The sequence below is a fragment of the Copadichromis virginalis genome, linkage group LG1, assembly GCF_057382275.1.
Source record: "Copadichromis virginalis isolate Kocher_CV1m ecotype Utaka linkage group LG1, C_Virginalis_male_GT1.1, whole genome shotgun sequence".
In the NCBI taxonomy this organism is placed as follows: domain Eukaryota; kingdom Metazoa; phylum Chordata; class Actinopteri; order Cichliformes; family Cichlidae; genus Copadichromis; species Copadichromis virginalis.
Window position 1 is genome coordinate 6,249,606 of NC_140618.1, and position 20,505 is coordinate 6,270,110.

Consider the following 20,505-nt stretch of genomic DNA (forward strand, 5'->3'; position numbering starts at 1 on the left):
TATGTATTGTACAAACACTCACCCTTTAAGACACAGGCACACACTTGTAAATGCATGAATCCAAGCAGCAAATGCAGGCATGCAGCTGGGAAACCATGTAACAAGGGTATGCATGCCCAAATTCCAAAAGCATGCTCTCACCCACACACTTCACAGTCAGCCTGATGCTCAGTGAACAAGTTAATTGTGTGTATGTTAGCCATCATATTTGTGTGTATGTGCATGTGCCCCAGCTTGTGGTGTCTGGCTCACAGCATGCCAGTAAACAGCATGCAGCCAAGACGATGTGAGGACTCCAGGCTTCATGATTCATGGAGACGGTTTGATTAAAGAGCAATCGCAGACCCCGCAGTGCGAGAAAGGGTGGCATAATCACTGTAATAAAAACATTGTTTAGTAGCATAAATCTCAGCATGCTTCTAGTTATGAAAGTTTTGAGAGGGGCAAAAAGTTATCAAATGTCTGAAGTTGCCAAGAGGCCAATAATAGTGAAAGCAGATTCCCACTGAGTGGCCAGACAAATAATGGGCATTAAGTGTCCAACTGGGCAATAATCACAGTGCTCATGGGGATAGAATGCAAGACAACACTAATGCCAAACGTTAAATGGTAAATGGCCTGTATTTATATAGCGCCTTACTAGTCCCTAAGGACCCCAAAGCGCTTTACATATCCAGTCATCCACCCATTCACACACACATTGACACACTGGTGATGGCAAGCTACATTGTAGCCACAGCCACCCTGGGGCGCACTGACAGAGGCGAGGCTGCCGGACACTGGCGCCACCGGGCCCTCTGACCACCACCAGTAGGCAACGGGTGAAGTGTCTTGCCCAAGGACACAACGACCGAGACTGTCCAAGCCAGGGCTCGAACCGGCAACCTTCCGATTACAAGACGAACTCCCAACTCTTGAGCCACGATCGTTAAAGTTGCTTCATCAATTTTCTCACAACTAAAAATGATTAAATTAGCATATTTAGTGTGGAAACAGTTTTCTTTTGTGATGACATCAAAGGGTTGCTTTAATGTTTTTGTTTGCAGTCATGGTTCTGATAAGCTGAACATGGCTTACTCTGTACTTAAATTGACAGCCACCATTACCAACTAGCTAATAGTCAGGCACTTTAAGAGCCTTTTTTTTTTTTCCAAAGGTAAAGACACATTGATTTACTTTCACTTTGCATGCATATTTGTTCCATTAACTTCAAGTTGCCTAAATATAAATTAAGACAGGTTTTAAAATGACAATATTATATGCTGCTTTTTACTGCTCTACTGGTCTCCTGTGTTTACCAGTTAGTTGCTAACCTTGCTAATTCTTTTATGTGGTCTTATGCAAAGTGAGAATAACAAGTTTTTTTTAGACTGATCAGAGAAGAGAAAGTGAATTGTAAAGATGTGGGGGAAATATAAAAAAAACCAAGAAGTTAAAATGCATCACATTTTTTCATTGGTTTGTCACTACAGGCAACAGTTTTATGTACGAAGAAAATTTTAGCCTGACTACAATTTCGTTTTTATACTGTATATTTATATACATCTATAAATACAGTATTACCTGAAGTCTCAAATTATTAGTCGTTTTCTTAAGGGGGTAAATCAAATAGCATAATAGGTGAGTTTGTAGACTATTTATACATTGATCAATCATGTTTGCAGATTCTTTTATTTAAAGAAATAGATATTGGTTTGTTTACGTCTTGATTTCATATTGGTTCAAGGGTGTTTTTGCTTTTCTTCCTTGATCTCTTTTAAGAAATTGTATTTATCGGTTGTTATAAATGTAGATATTGAGAGACCAGCCAGTAGCTAATATTGGATTGCCAATAAATCAGTCAGTCTATTTTACATTACTGTCTGCTTTTAGAGTTTGAGCCATTAAAATTCCCTTCAACCAAACTACTGCATATATGTTGTTTTTATGTTGTTTTGTGCCCCAATCAAAACAGAAATGAACACGAGTGCATCATCTCTTATCTCAAGCTCAACCTGCCACGTCTCTATATTTTGACCAGACTTCTGTGAAGAACACACCTACACTACTCTCTCTCAATAACCAAAACCCCTTGCTATCTAGACTGCACCCACGCTTACCGAGCAATCATCCTCTTTACCCTCCTCTACTCTCCCCCAGGCTTGCAGACAGCCTTACTCATTATTCACCTCATTGTGGCTGTAATCGATAGAGAGAATGCAGTGAAGAAAAGAAAAGCAGATAGATGGTGAAGTTATTTACCATAAAGATAAAGCAGAGATTTAAAAAAAAATACAACCACTTACAACGCAGTTGAATAACATATTTTAGGTACACAGATACGGATGTTTAAATAGCACTGACATGAATGTGACGTGGTGCGATTCAGGAGTAGTAAACAGGACAAGTGGACATCATGTGAAGGAGAAGTGCAGTTCACCTGATTACTAACGCCCCATATAAAACTGAATCATGTGAATGCAAGGGTGACTGGCACAAAACACAAAAATAACATGTCCCAAATCCACTGTAAATCTCACAAAATGTAAAATCATATATTAGGACCCATAATAACTTAAACAAAGACATACGAAACCAGATGCCTTTAAATGCACAACATATAACTAATCACACTATTGTTCTTTCCTGTTGTCCTGATGGCTTTCTAGTTTCAGGGGTTTCAAGAGGAAAATACTCCACAAAATATCAAGATACATATATTTTACAACAAGTCTTCAGTTTGGATTTCACTGTCTTTCCAGTTTCAATGTGAGCATTGACCTGATGACACCACTTTGGCAGAAGAGCATCAGCAGCCACGTTGCCTTCTTGAACAAAGTCTGTGTATGTACTCTTTCACTTCTATACAAAATGCATTAGTCAAGTACTCCAGGAAGAAAACACACATTGCTGTGCACAGTCCTGTGTGTAGTGGGTATTTGCCCCTGAATGGTCTCCGTAGCAGCACTTTTGTTCGAGGCTGGCCGTTGTGGACTCAGAGGTGTCAGAGCTCTATGGCTTCTTGCTGGAGCAGGACTTGCAGCACTGCTCTCCATAGAACTTGTGGTTACAGACGCCGTGCTGAGGGACCAAGTGGCACCAGCTGAAGTGATCCACACAGTGTTCTTCTGAAGAGAAAACAAAAAGAAGCAATGCTATTATACATATTATAAGAATAAACATTAACTTGAAGATATGAGAATAAACAAAGCAAAGAAAGTAGCAAACCAGAAAACATTTGACTAAATTATTGCTAAACTTTTTTGTTTTTCAGTTCATTCAGTGACTAATTAGTTGAACACCAACACACACAGTGCTAATGTCAGCATGTTAATATGCTCCCAATGGCAATACTAACATGCTGGTTTTAAGCTGTGTATAGGCCAGTGTTTAATGATGTTAATAACTGTTACACACTGGCCTGCTAATATAAATGGACTGATACTTATACAGTGCTTGTTATTGAAAGCCATTTACAAACACTCGTTCGTACAGCATTTAATTCTATGCCTTTAAGCACTTTTTAACTATCATGCACACAATCATACTCTGATGGATGCATCAGGGGCAATTTGGAGTTCACTATTTTGCTCAAGAACGCCTAAACTGGAGGAAATGAGGACTGCGCCACCAACCTTCCAATTAATAGTCCAAATGCTCTCTTGTCTGAGTCATCGCCACCGAAAAGGTGAGAAATGGTTCAGCTCCTTAACATGCAAAATACTAACAAACTGAAGTGTGCTACACATTAGTGTGTTGGCATGCTAACTAATTGGTTTGCCAATGGTTTAAAACGGAGCACTGTAACAAAAAATAATTTCCCCCAGGGATCAATAAAGTATTCTGATTCTGATTCTGATATTACTTTGATACAGTATGATGCTAACTCTTGCAAACTCTTGGGCTGCTAGTCTTTGAATGAAATCTCAATAGTAAATCTCCTCCATGTCTGTAATTATATGGTCATCATTTAATGATGCTGAATAAATTTGTTCTTTGCTCCCTCGGAGAAATATACCTTTCAGTGCTGGTCCAGCAGCTGTGACCCGGCTGCTAGAGCGATGTGCTGGAGCCGGGGGAGCAGCCGGGCAGAACTGCGTGTTGCATGCCCTAGAAGTGACAGGCCTCTGGTGTGGCAGGCAGCCAGCTGCGGGGCGACCTTGTCGAAGACATTGGATGGATCGAGTCTGGACTCCTCCGCCACAGGACACAGAGCACTGAGACAAAGGCAGGAGAGAAGAGGCAGTGAGCCAAAAAGAAAAGAAACAAATGAGAAGAAGAGATACAAGAGGAAGCACAGTCATACAAATAAGAGGGGAAAAAGTTTGAGAGAGGAAAAGCAGCTGTAATAAAGGGATAAGGGGAGGGAGGGAGGGGAAAGAATGGAAGAAAACTCTACGCAGAGACAAAGAACAGATGAAGAAAACAAACAACCCTAACACCATGTACCTGCCCTGCAGCAGGTCTCAAGAGATATCTTCTCTGGTGGAATCATACAAGGATCACAAGCTTGAGATCAAGCAGAATAAGACCTGCACTATAAGAGGTTGCCCTTAAGACGTTTTGCATAATAGATGATGTAACACATAGTCGACACAACCGTACCCCAAAAGACTCTACATCTTTTGGCCTATCCCACATATCCACAGTTCCACTTCTGGCTAAGACCTCTGCTACATCTGTAAACTTACATCACCTACACTGTATAGTCTGCCACTTAGTTTTCTTGGGGGGGGGGGGCACTTGAATGTGGTATTATGACAATTAGTAACAATTAATGATTTATGCAAAAGACTCAGACTGAAGAGAGTCTCTTAAACAAAAGCGAAAAAATGTCAATTCAGAGACAGTGAAATAGAAAATAAATCAATTTTTAGAGCTGGTGTACATATCACCCGAGTCTAGAGTGGTGTGTCCAACCCATTCATATTAGAGTGGACACAAGTTAAAGCAAGTTCAATCTGAAGCCCACTAAGCCATTTCAGTATACCTACTGCCAAGGCAGCATTCCATTTGATATCAGTGATTTGCATGGCAAGGACTGAACATGCTGGGTACTGTTAACAATAAAAGGCTGCTCTAGTCAATCATCTGTCACTTACAATGTGTGCAACTTATAAATCTTTACTGTGACAAGTACTGTGACAGAATAGTTCAAAAAGAATGAAATCAGGTTTTGAGCAGTTCTTACACTTTTTACATCAGTATCACATGCCTCATGACATAACCAATCAGAGTCCGACAATGGCAGTCCGTGTTTAGTCCGATTTAAGTGAAAACTGACCTAAGACCAACTCTGTGTGACAGTCGAGGGCTCAGGATGTGTTGCTGATGTGAGCTGACCCATAGAGGCAGTAGTGCAACATGGGTCAGTCTGAATAAACTTTAAAGGTAGATAAAATAACATTTCTTGACACGATGTTTAACAAATGGATATGAAGTGTCCCTTTTTATATTTTTACCAGTGTAACTTTAACACATCAAAGCTGTAATCATACTGTGTCATATAAGGTAGAAAATCTTCAAACTGTGAGATTTTCAGCTTGAACACACAAGTATCCGTAAAATCTTTTGATATAGATAGCATTTAACCAAAGCACAAGAAAATCTACCTGCTGCCAGGGAGAGGCGTACCAGCCTAAGACCACTACGCTTGAGGTCGTTCTTCCAGGGACCACCCGAGGGAGCTCTGGGCATGGACCTCGGTTGCATCCTTGCTGAAGATCCACCAAAGGTTTGGCTATATTCCTGCACCTCCGTATAGTAAACGCCACATACCTGTGCAACGAGAGGACAGGCTATCTGCTCAAAATGACTATTCCTACAGAGCTTCTCATTTGAAAAACATTGAAATTCTGACTCAGATGATAGTAAACAGATGGCACAGTGGGGTCTCAAGTATCTGTGCAGATCTATTAAAGTATGAGGGATTTCTTAGTGTGTAGTTGAAGGCACATACCCTCCCTGTGAGTCTCTCTCCCCACAGTGAAGCTCTCTTTTCTGGATGCCTGAGCCACACGACCTGGAGCACTGAAACAGAGTGCAAGCAGGAGGGACAGCTTTAGAAAATGAACTCTGTGAGTGGTTGTAAGTGATGGGATGGTTCCTGTAGTTACAGACACCGCAAGCTCATTTACTGTTGTAGTTAAGGAGCAAAAAAAAAAAAAAAAGAAAACCCTGATATGCTTTACTGTGTATTTTTCAGTCATTATATATGATGAGCAGACAGTTTGTGTCACCTGTGTGTTTTATCAGCCCGGCTTTCTGCTACAACAGGTAAAAATATGACCATCTTTGGCACAAATGCAGAAAAAAAATCCTATCTGAACTGACTTCCACAGATTCACCTGGGTGAAACTTCTCAGTATTAGTATCGAGTGAGCCAACACATTTGATCTGTCACAAAGTAGCAACCGCTGCTAATCATTATCCATTTCAGAAGCATGGGACCCCATTAACCACCTATCATTCACACTCATGGCTCCAAGTGTATAGCAAAACAAATATTTACTAACAACTAAGTACTTTCAATGGGGCAAATAAAAGTCACATCACGCAAAGTTTAGTCGAGCAGAAACAATCTATAACATTTCTGACTATACATGTTATACATTTCCAAAACTGCACTTCCTAAGGCTACGGTGGGCAATTTGAACATGCCAGGCAGACACCCTGTTAATGGCTAGAAAAGGTTCAGGGCCTACAAGGTTCAGTACACTGAAGGCTTGAAGAGCAACAGGGAGGATGAAAAAGAGGTTGGAGCTAGATGAGAAGAATATGTGCACAAAAGAGGAGCTTGAAGTTTTTTGGTTTTGAAAAATGAGACTCGTTTTGCTGTCATTTGTGGTCACACTGCTTCTGTCCTTCTGCGCTCACTCACTTTCTCTCTCTTTCACTCTCAGCTTATTTGGCTGTGAGCGGGACCCAGGCAGCTCCCTCTCACACAGCCACAGAGAAGCAGAGTGAAGTGCAAGAGGCTCGAGTATCTCACTAACACAGCCAAGATTTTTCACAGATGTTTGTTTTTTTCACTGCAATTATTAAGTTAACGTTGCTATTTGTAAAAAGAATGCAAAAAAGGGCTTCAGGTGTAGATAATTATTGTACTGTTTTCTTCATCTCTCAATATTCAAACATCTTCTTTCAGCTGCGCTCACCACAGCAGATTGTAAAATATTAATTAGGTCACCTACTGTAATTTGCGCATTGGTAGTATGTACTGATAATGTGTGAAATGAAATGAATTATAAACACTACGGTTAGTTTAATTCCCTGATTTTGGTTGTTGGTAGTTTCTTTGCAGAAATGCATCTTCCACAGGTCACAAAAAGTTAGATGTTCAGTTTTGTAAAATATATAGAGTTACTTATTTCCCCCAACCTGCCTCCTCTACTCCCAGTTCAATTTGTTTGTGCCAGTATTATTTTCAACAAGCGCAGTGCGGGGAAATGAAGCAGAGGAGTAATGATAGTTCCAGATGAAACATGTTGCATTTCATTCTGGTCTATTGAGGCTGCTGGCTGTGAAACTGCTTTCTCTGTTCTATGATAGATTTCTCCCTGTATGATTGTTAAGTGTTTTTGAAAAATGGGCAAGCTAGAAAGAGGGCTTTGTATTCTTTATTCTGAGGGTCCAACATCAAAAAAAAGAATGTTTATTCCTGATGTTTTATATAGTTTCAGGACACTACTTTTTCATCTGTCGCACTGTACTGAGACAGACACACCAATAAGCAACAAACTGACCCACAAATAGAAATGCCTCACTGCGGATCTGAACTCAAAATTCAGTTCACTTCCATTTTTCTTGAGTTTCATGAGTCCTTTTTTCTTACCTCTCCCCAAGGAGTGGGGATCCACTGAAGCCTCTCATTCTTAGGGCAACGCCGCAGGACACAGGTCTCTTGGGCTTTGGGTCTGTGGTGCTGTCTGCACATGCTGTCGGGCACCACCACAGCTTTGGCCCCTGGATCGGTGCTGCGGCAAAACACGGTCCGCTTCCTCAGGCCACGGCCGCAGGTCTTGGAGCACTGAACACGGACAAGTAGGAAGTAAAAGTCATTGTGGAGCAAAAGTCAAAACTACAGATGATCCTTGGGATATTAATGATTCACTAAGCAAAGGTTTAATGGCCATACACAGATTACTTGTACGCACATACACTTATAGTCTTATGATTGGTTTAACCTTCAGCTTCCATCACATTTAAACATTAGGCCATATTAACAGCAGTTAAATCCTTGGCACAGACACTGTTAATGCATTCCTAATTCACCACATGGTGGATAAGCAAACAGAAGGTCACTGGTTTGATGGCAGCACATTATGGCCTGTCATTAAACACAATAAACCAATAACTCTGGGATGAATGTGACCCCAACTCATCAAAGTCCTCACTAACAGGACATTGGTTCTGTAAACTCCATGTGAACTGCAGAGAGATGGACAGCAGAGTCGAACTGCCCCACTGGGACTGAGGAGCACAGCCATCAGGGCAGATTATCTGAACACACCGCATTAATTTATTAGAGAACAGACACACACATCTGAGCATCTACACTCACAACTACACACATCCCAGTTGTCCTCTTGTCACTAAAAGCTCCGATTGATCTTTTCAGGGACGCTGGCCTTGTCTCTGCCTGACCGCAAACTGAACTCAGGCTGCTGTTACAAAATAGTGCAAACACACAATTTGAGTGTCCCGAAGAATGATGGCTGAATGGCAGCTGAATGTCCGGACTGCACAGGTCACATCAGCTAAACAACCTGGAACAGTTTACAAAGTATCAGATGTGCTGCCAGGCTATTAATATTGTATACAGGGATATGAGCACTGAAAGGCTCAGTCTATTATGTGATGCACTGTAGATAAAGAGGAACCAGCCAAATCCATCAACTAGCCAGATCATTAAACAATGTAATCAAGACCATGCTTTGCAAAGAAACAAAACAGTTCTGTGCAGCGAATAACTACTCATTGCTTATAAAAGAGTTGACTCCACCTTATGTAGCTGTGTCGTTATTTAAGCATGTGCTATGTTACTAGATGGATACAGTTAGTTCTTAAATAGATATGTCAAACAACACAAAGGACTTAATTTTGACAGGAGGTGAACTATAGAAAAGGGTAAGAATTTGTTTTAATCTGAATTTTTTTAAAACTTTAATGTTCCTGACAAGTGATCTTTCTTTACTAGTAAAGACTATTACATTGTGTAATTTATCTCGTACTGTGTTCCACAAATCCAGAACTTCCTATAAATAGGAAAATAATCTTAATGGGACCCACCTATCTAAATAAAGGCAAAAAAATCCAACAGAGGGCAGCAGAGCATTTGTTTGAGCTTGAGTGAAACAACTGACAGCTTGAAAAGGAAACTCAGTGTATGAGTGAATATGTACCTTCCTAGACACAGACAGGGTTCTGTCAGGCAGAGACATACCAGTGTGCATTGACCACACACTGGTGATGCTTTACTTGCACTTAAGGAAAATAAATTAGCTATGACAGATATCCCTCATAACCTCTAACCCTTTTAGTAAAAAAATAATGACTTAACAATAGAGTAGGCAAAGACTGGGTATTGACACCTATGAGTGAAATAAACTCATTTTTTAACCAAAATTTATAAAACAATACCTAAAGCCTTTTTCATGGTGGGAAATGCACAGGAGTAAATAAAATGTCAGATCGTCTTGGTATAATAATAATAATAATAATGGATTTGATTTATATAGCGCTTTTCAAGGCACCCAAAGCGCTTTACAATGCCACTATTCACTCTCACATTCACACACTGGTGGAGGCAAGCTACGGTTGTAGCCACAGCTGCCCTGGGGCAGACTGACAGAAGCGAGGCTGCCATATCACGCCATCGGCCCCTCTGGCTAACACCAGTAGGGTAACGTGTCTTGCCCAAGGACACAACGACCAGGACAGAGAGCCCGGGGATCGAACCGGCGACCTTCCGGTTACAGATACGCTTCCCAACCCCCTGAGCCACGGTCGCTCTTAATGTGTGTAGAAAAAAGTGTTCAATATTTTGCTAAGAGCTTTCTGAAGCTGTGCAGTGCTACTGTGTTCTAAATGTGATCAGTGTAATGCCATGGAGAGCACAACAGTTTAATTCTTGAGTTTAACATGTTTGCGTACGGACATTTGCTAAGTGTTAACATTGAGTTTGTTAATGGCACTAGATTGACTGTTAGGTGAAGGGTCAGCAGAGTTATTGCAGACTACCCTATGGGGAACATGAATAACAGTAACTAGTGTCACAGAAATCCATTTAGTAGTTGCCAAAATATTTTCCTTAAACCATGAATATAAACCTCATGTGGCAATAAAGGAAAAGGTAGAGGTTCCCAAAGTCATTAGGATTTGACTTGCAGGGATCGTAAATGTCAGTACAAAACTTCATAGCGATTCATCCTAGGTCAACGTGGACTGTCAAAATTAAAAGCTACGCTGCTCTTGTGGTTTTGGAATGTTGCTACAAACCCACCTGTGACCAAGATCCAGTGCTCCATTCTGGCGGGCAGGACTGGGTGTGGCAGGGCTGGACTTGGGCCGGAGAGATTACAGGGCAGAAGGAGTGCGCCACCACCTCCTCCCGTTGGTAGGTTACCTTCCTCATGCAGCGCAGTGTCCTGGTTTGTTGACCGCCACCACATGACCGACTGCAAGCACCCCAGTCTCCTGGTGCCCAACTGTGCCAAGAGAGCAGAGGAGATTTAAGAAAACATGGAAGGTTTGCCTCAGTCACTGCTCAAATACAGAAATTGAGTTTTATTTAATTGCATCTTACTTTAGTGCCATTCAGCACAGTTGTCTCACAGAGCTGCATATTCCAAGTTCAAGACCTTACAATATCATAGAAACTGACAATCCCACTCTGTGCTTTTCCCAAGTGCATGAGTGGGAAAGAAAAACTTCCTTTTTACCAATAAACCTCAATTACCCACTGAAATACAAGCTGTCATCGCACCAAACATCTCTGAAAAGTTCTTATTGTTGTGCTTCGTAAAACAGCCCTTTCTACCCTGGTTAAATTAAAAAAATGAATTTATTAAGTTAGATTCTTGGCTCAGAGCTGGTTATCAGCAATAAAAGAAAAGACAGAATATATCTTCATGTCTCTGCAGTTCGATCAATCTCCATATTTATCATTGTATATGAAACTAAACAGGAAAACCATTTCTATACCTGACTCTTAATGACAGCTTTTTCAAGTTCCTCAAGGCCAACCACAACATGCAACACTTTTTCTTCCCCTTTGGTTTGTTTGGCTCATTTATTTCTCTTTCACCTGTTCACTCTGCCCTCATCTTCTTACTTCTAATCTCTTCGCTCTTTGTCCTTTTGAAATCCTGCTTCACCACTGATGAAAAGCCTCCTGTTATGTCTAAAATAGTTTCTGTCTTGGCATCAGGGCTGTAGGGGGAGATTTCACCAAATGAGTGGTCTGACAACCACAGGCTTAGAAGAGGGAGATGGAGGGATGGGCAGATGGCGCTGTCCAGTTCTGAGAGAACACGCTACCACAGGGACCATTCCTCCATACCACCGACCTGCTTCAGGGGAAGAAAAATGCTTTCATTTTTGTTCAAATGCCACAGGCAAATGAAGCTGCGGGACTAAACTACAATTTGGAAATGGGATAGATGTCAACCAGTGGGACCCAAAAGGAATGGTTTGGGATTTTTTGGCTTGTGGACTGTTTTGCTTTTTCCCCTGCTGTTTTTCCTGGCTTATAAATAACAATATATCATTGGGGGAAAGTGGCTGAAGAGCCACTCCGCTTCACTGCAAACCACCACTGACCTAGCTGTAATTTGTATCTCTAAAATGTTTCATTACCTGAGGTAGGAACAGCACATTGCTGCAAAGGAGGTTCTGAAAAGCTCGACTGTATATTTTCTGGTACTTGCATGGCTGCAGACCAGGTACCACCAGTGAATGGAACTATTCTAATTCTAATATTGGAGCCGTGTGGTTTTCTTAAGATCCTAAGCATAATTATATACCACAATCCAACCTTCTTTAACAAGCTGCTTGTCTGGTTTGCATTTCCCACACATGTCCAGTCCTTTAGCAAATGCATTTACTGTGTCCTTTGTCTCTTCACAAACATTCAGTGAGCTCTAGAAGCTGTTGCAAGTTGAAAAGAGTAATAAGATAAAGGTGCTCTTTTCATGTTGAAGTTATTTTACTCTTAACTTTGCAGTATAGATCCTAAAAAGTGGTAAATATGCCTGGTACATAGATCGTTTGAACTGATTTGTTGGCACTTACAAAACTGATGTTCATGCTGAGTTAAATATCTTTAAAGGAGGATTCTCTTCCTAATTTCAAGCTAGCCCAAATGTTTGAACTGACTTATTAAAATTCTCCTTCCGTCCCCATGTTATGGGAACCTGCTGCAACATCACAGTCCAGCATCCCCGCAAAGTAGAGAGAGAACAGGTCTAAAGCAAAAGAAAGGGAGTAGATAAGAGTGAACGGGTGAAGCTGTGTGTGTATTTTATGTGAGGCTGTGAGCGTTGGGCTTGGGGTGGGGGTTGACTGGCTCTGCATGGCTAGACTGGCCTGGCCCCATGGGAATCCTTCCATCTCTGCACAATAAAACATGGATAGGCCTGTCAGCACCCGAGATACATGTCACAGAGATAAACAGGCACTTTCACATTACCCCTCCTTCCACACACACACACACACACACACACACACACACACACACACACACACACACACACACACACACCCCCAAACACTGATGTTCACTCACATAGTACACATGCATCCACCTCATTGTCAATTTTTCTTTTCTCTGCTGGGCTCTTGAATGCGTGCCCATACATCCTGGAGGTCTTAATGCAGTCATTAAAGCTTTCATGCTGCTCACTCAACTCAACTTGCTTCCTGTGTAGCATCCATAAATTGGCCCATACTCACAACCATCTGAGAAAAACTGTCAGCTACTGTAGAAAATAGAATCCATGGGTGTCAAGCTTATTTATTTCCCTGCATGGACAGTAATTATTTATACCATTTTCTGCGCTAAGCAAAAAGAGGCGGATGGGACACGCAACAAGGCTGTTTAATAGCTTTCACCGAGATAGCAGAAATGGTATGCCCAAGATTAGGAGCAGGAAATGTCCTCTCGGGTGGTGGGAAACTTAGTAAGAAACAGAGGCTGTATGCTGGAGGTGTAACTGATAGCTGTCTGGCTTATTCAATTCCTGACACAGGAGAAAGTTCAGTCTGGACTTGTTGTAGCATGGCTAATAGTGAACAAAATAACAACATCATTAAGATCAGAGAAGCAGCTTATATTTCTACTTTTAAAGCACGGTTTGGACCAGAAATACATGATTCCAGCATTATGCATTTGGAAAAGGAACTATAAGAATGCATGCTGCCTTTCTATGTTGGCATGTTGCTTTTCTCTGTGTGTGTGTTTGCATGTGCATGAGTGAGTACTCTCTCTGAACCTAAGACACAGTTTCTTGCCTGTTCTTTGGAGCAATGCTGTAAATCAAGCTAGCTCAATTTCCCCAAGCCAAAGCCCTACATACTGTAGAAGAGGGGCCATTTATTCAGCGCTGTTTCAACTTGTTACTCCACTGAACTATCTCCTGTTTTCCTCCTTTGCTTGCTGCATTGGTCCCAAAATGCACTGTCTCCTTTAAAAATGCATGCCATTAGGCTCAGTGTCTAGACCAAGGAGATAAAACACAGCCATGGTTTTGCTACTGAGAAATGCAGGAAGCTTTGGGCTGAGTATATATGAGAGGGTATGCACAGAAATCAGCAGTCGTTCAGAGCCAGCTTTGATGTCTTCTTCCTGCTCTTTAGCCTTCCTTTTCTTTATTTTTTCATCTCAACCCCAATGTTTCCTTTTTAGTTAAATCATTGCCTAAAATTTGTTTCTTTTTTTTGCATTTGCATAATTTGATATTTAGCCTAAAATGTCACAATCCATATTAAAAATCTAAAGAGTTTGCATTCTAAGATGTTGGTTGCTTTTAACTACATTTCCACAATGAAGCCCTCTCTTTTTGTTATTTCACTACAAACACTGACAGAAATATGGACATGACCTCTGTGACTTCAGCGGTAGATTCAGCTCAGATGAAGCATGAGCTCGGAAAGTTTCTTTCTAGTGATCAAAAACAATGTAGCATTTTTTCTCATATTTTGCATTTTTAGGTCTCAGGATCATTAACGGGTTAAAAGGCCATGTTAAAATTGTTTAAACTAAATGGTCTAAATGAAAGAATGAAAATCATCAGGGCATACATGTAGACAAGAGATCAGTTACCAACACTTGACACTCACATGGAGACACAGCTGGAGAAAACACTTCAAGGCAACAAAGACTTATCCAAAAGAGCACAAGATGCAGTGGGCTTTCATGTGTTTTCTCAAAAAAAAAAAAAAAAAAGTGGGCCAAGAAAAGACGAGGATAGTGACAAGAAGAACACAGGCTGAGCGGAGTGCTGGCTAGCCACAGCAAATAGACCACAGGCAACCTCTAGACAGCTCAACCACAGTATTTTTGTGTGTGTGTGTGTGTGTGTGTGCGCACCTATTAAAAAAAAAAAAAAACAGCGCCCTAGGTTCCTGAAAATTTGGCAGCATAAAGACACATGCCACATATCCCACAGCCAACTGTACACATAGAAATTCTTTGACCCACACACACTTACTATGCAGGGCAAGGCTGCGTATTGCAGAGATGGGAGCCCAGTGCAGGCCTGGTGTGGGGATTACACATGCTGGAGTTGACCTGAGCCTTCTGGTCCTGCAAACAGATAGCCTTGGTTGAGATACGACCTGATGGAGAGACAGGGAGAGAGAAGCAGAGAAATCGTAATGTGTTTCTTTCAGGTAATTAAGGATCTTTATTTTTCATCCCTGCAATGTGGATGCATTTAAAGTCAAATTTAAATTTTCTAACTGTCATGAATCAACACAAAAAATATGTCTAGAGGTCTGCCGGCTGTCGCAGCACCTAGAGGCATGGCAAATGAAACTACATGTACCTTAAACACAACAGCTATTCACTAACAAGTAAGCTGGATAGTAGCTGTGAGTCTTTCAGGAGAAAGTCTGACAAAGGTGCTTTTCATTAACCTTAGCACATTTCCTGGAACACTGTTCATCAGGGTATTATACACAACACAAAAACAGCCACACACAGAAAAATCAGACCTATAAACACACACACACAACTTTTCCTTATCACTTTTAGTACATCTGCACATATTTCTGCCTCTCTTTTATTGTAAGCAACTTAGATTCTGTTGCTATGCCATTCAGGCTTTTCATCAGGGGCTGATTTGATGCATTCCAAATCCTGAGCAGATTTTAAAACGCTGGGGATTTTGTTTCAAATTGAGATGTTAAAAGAAGTCTTCTTAGTTTATTTGCTATTTAATTGATGATCAATTCCATCAATTCCAAGTTTGAAGTCTTTGCTGCTACATTGTCAATTAAAGTAATAGCTTGATTTGACTGTTGCAGTTCAGTGGTGGATTTTGGCAAATGTTAATTTAATTTACTTATCCTGTGTACAGAACTCCTCTAGTTTTATCCAGGCATCAACAGATGGACATACGAATAAAAACTGCCTCACCTCCGGCACAGGGAGCAGAGCAATCCGAGCGCACCACACCCCAGCTGTAATCAGGCTTCCTCTCAGTGCGAGGCAAAGTGTACTCCCATACCACACCCGGGTTCTTTCCCTGCAGAAGGATCTATCAGACAAGAAAACATTCAGTCAAAAAAGGTGACAGCTGTGTAGAGAAAGTTTATCTTTTAACCTTTATTTATCAAACTGTAAGTCATCCACCAGGCTACAGCTGCGTTTTCCCAGCTGCTCAAGGGAGTGACACTAGCAACCTTTAGATCCTTCCTCAAAGCTCTAAGCCGCCCTTTGTAGCTTAATTTAGAGAATATAGCATTACTGCATACTAAACAGAAAGGAACACTAAATATTTAAGAAGCTAAGTAAGGCAAATATTTAGCACTGGTTCATCTACATGTCTTTTCAGCACCAAACCCACGTATTCCCTCAAATGTCGACTGATTATTAGACCTCCAGTAATCCATGTATTATGTCTTGCGCATTCTAAACCAAAGCAAATTACCCATTTGTTATGAACCCCACTGTAAGAGACTAAATGCAAGACAACCGCCAATGTGATTAGCCTATTTAGGCCGTTCAAGTTTACTCGAGCTGCTCGACAGACTACCTACTAATGAGAAGATTCTAGAAACCCTACAAAACGCTTTATTCCATTTCTACTCTGAACTGGATGAGCACACTTTTATTTGGATCATATAATGCTCATGCAAGGGACAATTTCCATTTTCTTTTGTGATGTGTCTCTTTTTTTTAACCACGTCCTTTACACAGCCCAGTGATTCTGAGGTACCTTTTCTGCACAAGAGATTTATTTGAACATTCAAGTCAGGCAGAGACTAATGGATGAATGAATGCAGACATGCCCATTACAGGAGAAGCATCAGGCTATCATTAAAACAACCCCATAAGAATTCCTTGCTGCGGTGAAAAGTTTTGCTTGACATGCATTTACATAGTCAGCTCCTAGTGTGTTATTTTAAACCATTTCAAAACACTGCACTGGATTGTATACAGCATAGCTTTGTCTATTTTGCATCCAACCACGGTTTAGTCCAGGTTGGGTAACTATTACTCCTCAGCCCATTTGGCAAAATGTATTAAGTCCACCTGTGATTCTTGAGAAACATCACAGTCTATCAGCATCTGTGATAATGGATTTTGACAGGTGTATTTTCTTTGGGGTATTTCCTAAAGTTGAAAGGAATCTACCATCAACCATTCAACGCCAAGCACCTCCTGGGTTCAATCCACATTAAACAGCTCTGGGACGCTTCCACTAACTTAAAAATAACCTTCTGATTGTTAACTGTCCAATGCATAAAGTCAGCTATTGCAAGATGGGGGACAAAAGGAGGGATGTAAATCTATGAGCAAGCAGATACCCAATGTCAGAAAAATGTATCCGTAAGTCAGTGTTTTAAAATCAATACTTCAATTTAATTTTATTGGGGCAAAAGTGGTTCTGATGTCACATTTTCTACTTAAGATCTTTCTCAACATCTATATGGTTTAAGTGTCTTTAGGCTGCATTTTTGCCATCAAGTAACCTTAATTACTACCTACGAGTCAAATCAGCAGTGGCAGACCATGTGGAGAGTGTGTGGAGGACCCAGGTGCGGACACAGGCGAGGAGACAGAACTAACTTTAACAAAAGGCGAGCCTTTATTATGGCTGATATAGGGGCAACATAAAGCAGCAAGGACAGAGGCGAAACTAAACTAGAACCTACACTGGGAAAACTTTGACTTAACTATGACAAACTAGGAAGACTGGCAATGACTATGAACAGGACCTTGTGCAGAGTGCATGACGAAACAATGAAATACATGAATCACTAACAGAAGCATGAACTCCACAAGAATCCTGAAACTACTTAACCTGACACGACATGAGGGATGTAACACAGATGACACGACGACAAACACAGGAAGACTGAGGACTTAAATACACACATGATCAGGGGAAGTGGAGACATATGAGGACACAGCTGACTAGAATGAAACATAATGACAACACAGGGGAGAGAAACACTAATTACAATGAACAAAACACAGACTCTTCCAAAATAAAACAGGAAACACAGAGACATAGACATGACACAAACTTGACAACAGGAGCCACACAGACATGAAACATGACAAGTGGACGCACGGACCAGGGAGAGATGACAAAAGGGACTAAGAAACAAAGGACTAAACTGCAACCTAGAAATCAACTAGATGAGTTAAACTATAACACAAATGAATACAAAAGATACATAAAAATTCAAACACTGGGTCACATGACCCAGCACCGTGACACATTCTTAATTGTTTGAGATACTAAACTTTAGTATCTTGCTAAAGTGATAAAAACTGCAGACTCAACAAAACCACATAAGGGTTGGCCACATTTTAACACCCACAGTTTCTTTGTCCATGCTACCAACACCAACCAAACCCAATGCCATTGAAAAACTGCCACCACTAACCACACAGGGACATTGTGCTTATCCAAGCAAACCAACTTTCTGCTCTTTCACCAAACAACCACCAGTGATGTGAAACAGCAGCTACAAAAACAACTCTGGTCAGAGTTTTTATAGTCACTTTAGTAGAGGACTTAGATGCCCTTGAATTGTTCAAGCTTTCCAAATCACTGATCTTTCTTTCCTAAGAAATGTACAATGTTTAAAACACCCAACCAACCACAGTGTTCGCATTTGAGGAGACAAATAGAAACAATAGTTTCAGACAAACCTACCCACCGCTGCTTTAGTTTTTGATCATTTAAACCCAAAGCTCAACCTTTCAGTAACAACTAAACCAATACGAACAAAAAACAATCACCTACCTACCACTATTCAAGCCAAAATCAACAACTTTCTGCAATCAGTAACAATACCAGCGATAATTTCAATGACTTGCATGCTCCCATTTAATAGACAGAACACACACTGGCCTTGTGAACTCCTTTGTAGTCAAAGCAAACTTACAGAAGCAGCAAAATATTGCCTGAATTTAGTCACAAGACATGAAAACTGACCCAAACTCTACATGAGCCTTATCTGCACTGACACACTAACAGCACAACGCAGAGGGTTTACTCAGGGGGCCTCCAACAGACGTGTTAGTGAGTGCATGTATCATGTCCAAACTGTTCAGACGCACTGGTGATGATACCAGCAGGGCTTGTGACTGTGCTAGCAAATACAACAGATGAGAAGCTTTTTGCAGACGGAAGACATTTTCCTTCTACCATCACATCTTTAACCACCAAATGCAGTTTAGCATCCATTACCATCCATACTACGTTTAGTCTTGTTACTAGTGTCGTTAGCATTGCAAATGTGGAAAGATTCATGAGTGTTTTGGGTCTTACTGGCAATATAGCTGTTTTGTCGTTTACGTATGAGGATGTATTGTAAGTTTCAACTAACATAAAGTCCCTAATTCTTTTTTCCACATAACTTCTGAGAAATCATTGCTCATTAAAATATAGTTTACATGTTGGGAACCTCTAAACACCAAACTGCCAACAAGCCTTGAGTGAATCTGCTATGGCGAAGCAGCTCAAAGAATATGTCTTTTTTGGCAAACATAACAGTAAAGTTTTGAGTGTTTCACTTGCTAAATGTTCACATTATTATTGTTGTGTAACTTGAAATCTTTTAACCAGTATATTTCCTAATGATATTGTTCATATTTTGCACCGATAACTCACCTGGGGAAGTTTTGTTCCTATTTGTTTCAGTGATCAGATTATTAGACATAAGTTTGGGAACCAGGGACACAAAGGAATTCTTTGCATTTCCTGGTGCTAATAAACATACATCAGACAAGGACATGTTACTGTGGCAGATGGTTAGCAGAATTAAGGGTTTCATTTTCAAAAATGCTTTAAAATGAAAAGGAAAAACATAGCGAAACAAATATGGAATTTAATTATTAAGTAATAAAAATCATAGCTCAAGATGGTCTTTATTGACTTGAGTTATCCTCTTTTTTTGGGCTTTAGGAAAGGAAAATGTTTATTATCGTCTTTGAATGACTTTCAGTGGCTACAAACATATTTAAGTTGTGAAACTAATGTGTGTCTAGCTTCCTAGAGTGCAACAGCAGACCACAGAGTGTATTGGTTTCACAACCCAACAATCACAGCACTCGTCAAGTCAGCTGGGATGATGATGAATTGCAATGTGGTGGACTCAGATATCAATCTCACAGCGTTTTGTGTTGGACTGGCATGACCCTGCTTCCCATACCACAAGAATGCCAATTCCAGGGGGAATAATCCTACTTGGTATTCACTTAGAGCTCCGGAAGCAGCCATATGTTGTGTCTGTTCCTTCTACCACCTCCTGTGAGCTATTTCTATGCCCCCTTCCCTCATCCTTCCTACCAGCTAAGCAGCTGTGCAGATGTGGACACCTTGTCACAGTTTACTTCACACTCCTTACCATTTGTTTTTCTTTGAGCGCTTCAAGCTGAGTGAGAGTCTGCAAGTGATCCGTGTGTATATCCTCCCCCATGTGCTCTCTCAGATTTTCTGTGACAGCACCAGTTAAATAGAATGTGTGAAACAGATGAAGAGATCTGCGCTCTCCTTCCATCATTTGGCTGTTTTCATTTGCACTTAAAGTCCTCGTGCCCTGACCTTAACTTCTCACATCCAGAGTTCAATTGCAGAATTCTTAATCTTTTAATCTCACTCTGCATCCTCTCTCTTTCTATCCTTCTCCCTCTATCAACCTCTTTCTCCTTTTTGTAATTACAGGACATACTTATAGAGATTATGGTCATGTCATCTGCAGATCAGCTGCAAGCCATCGCCGAGTCCACTGCTGGACAGATGTATGATCAGAACACACAGACACGTAAGAGGAGTACCATCA

The 20,505-nt window shown here is 40.8% G+C and overlaps 1 protein-coding gene across 1 annotated transcript in view; it reads right to left on the reverse strand.

Annotated features, from left to right (window-relative positions):
- Positions 1 to 2,165: 2,165 nt before the first annotated feature.
- adamts18 (ADAM metallopeptidase with thrombospondin type 1 motif, 18) overlaps positions 2,166 to 20,505 on the reverse strand; it is a 55,966-nt gene continuing 37,626 nt past the window's right edge. Inside the window, exons 17-24 of the mRNA XM_085436299.1 lie at positions 15,620 to 15,740; positions 14,691 to 14,817; positions 10,484 to 10,688; positions 7,814 to 8,008; positions 5,939 to 6,009; positions 5,592 to 5,757; positions 3,998 to 4,196; positions 2,166 to 3,107 (exon numbers count right to left, since the gene is read on the reverse strand). Of these exons, the coding sequence (XP_085292425.1) occupies positions 2,992 to 3,107; positions 3,998 to 4,196; positions 5,592 to 5,757; positions 5,939 to 6,009; positions 7,814 to 8,008; positions 10,484 to 10,688; positions 14,691 to 14,817; positions 15,620 to 15,740 (1,200 nt within the window). The 3' untranslated portion in view covers positions 2,166 to 2,991. The remainder of the gene's footprint in view (positions 3,108 to 3,997; positions 4,197 to 5,591; positions 5,758 to 5,938; positions 6,010 to 7,813; positions 8,009 to 10,483; positions 10,689 to 14,690; positions 14,818 to 15,619; positions 15,741 to 20,505) is intronic.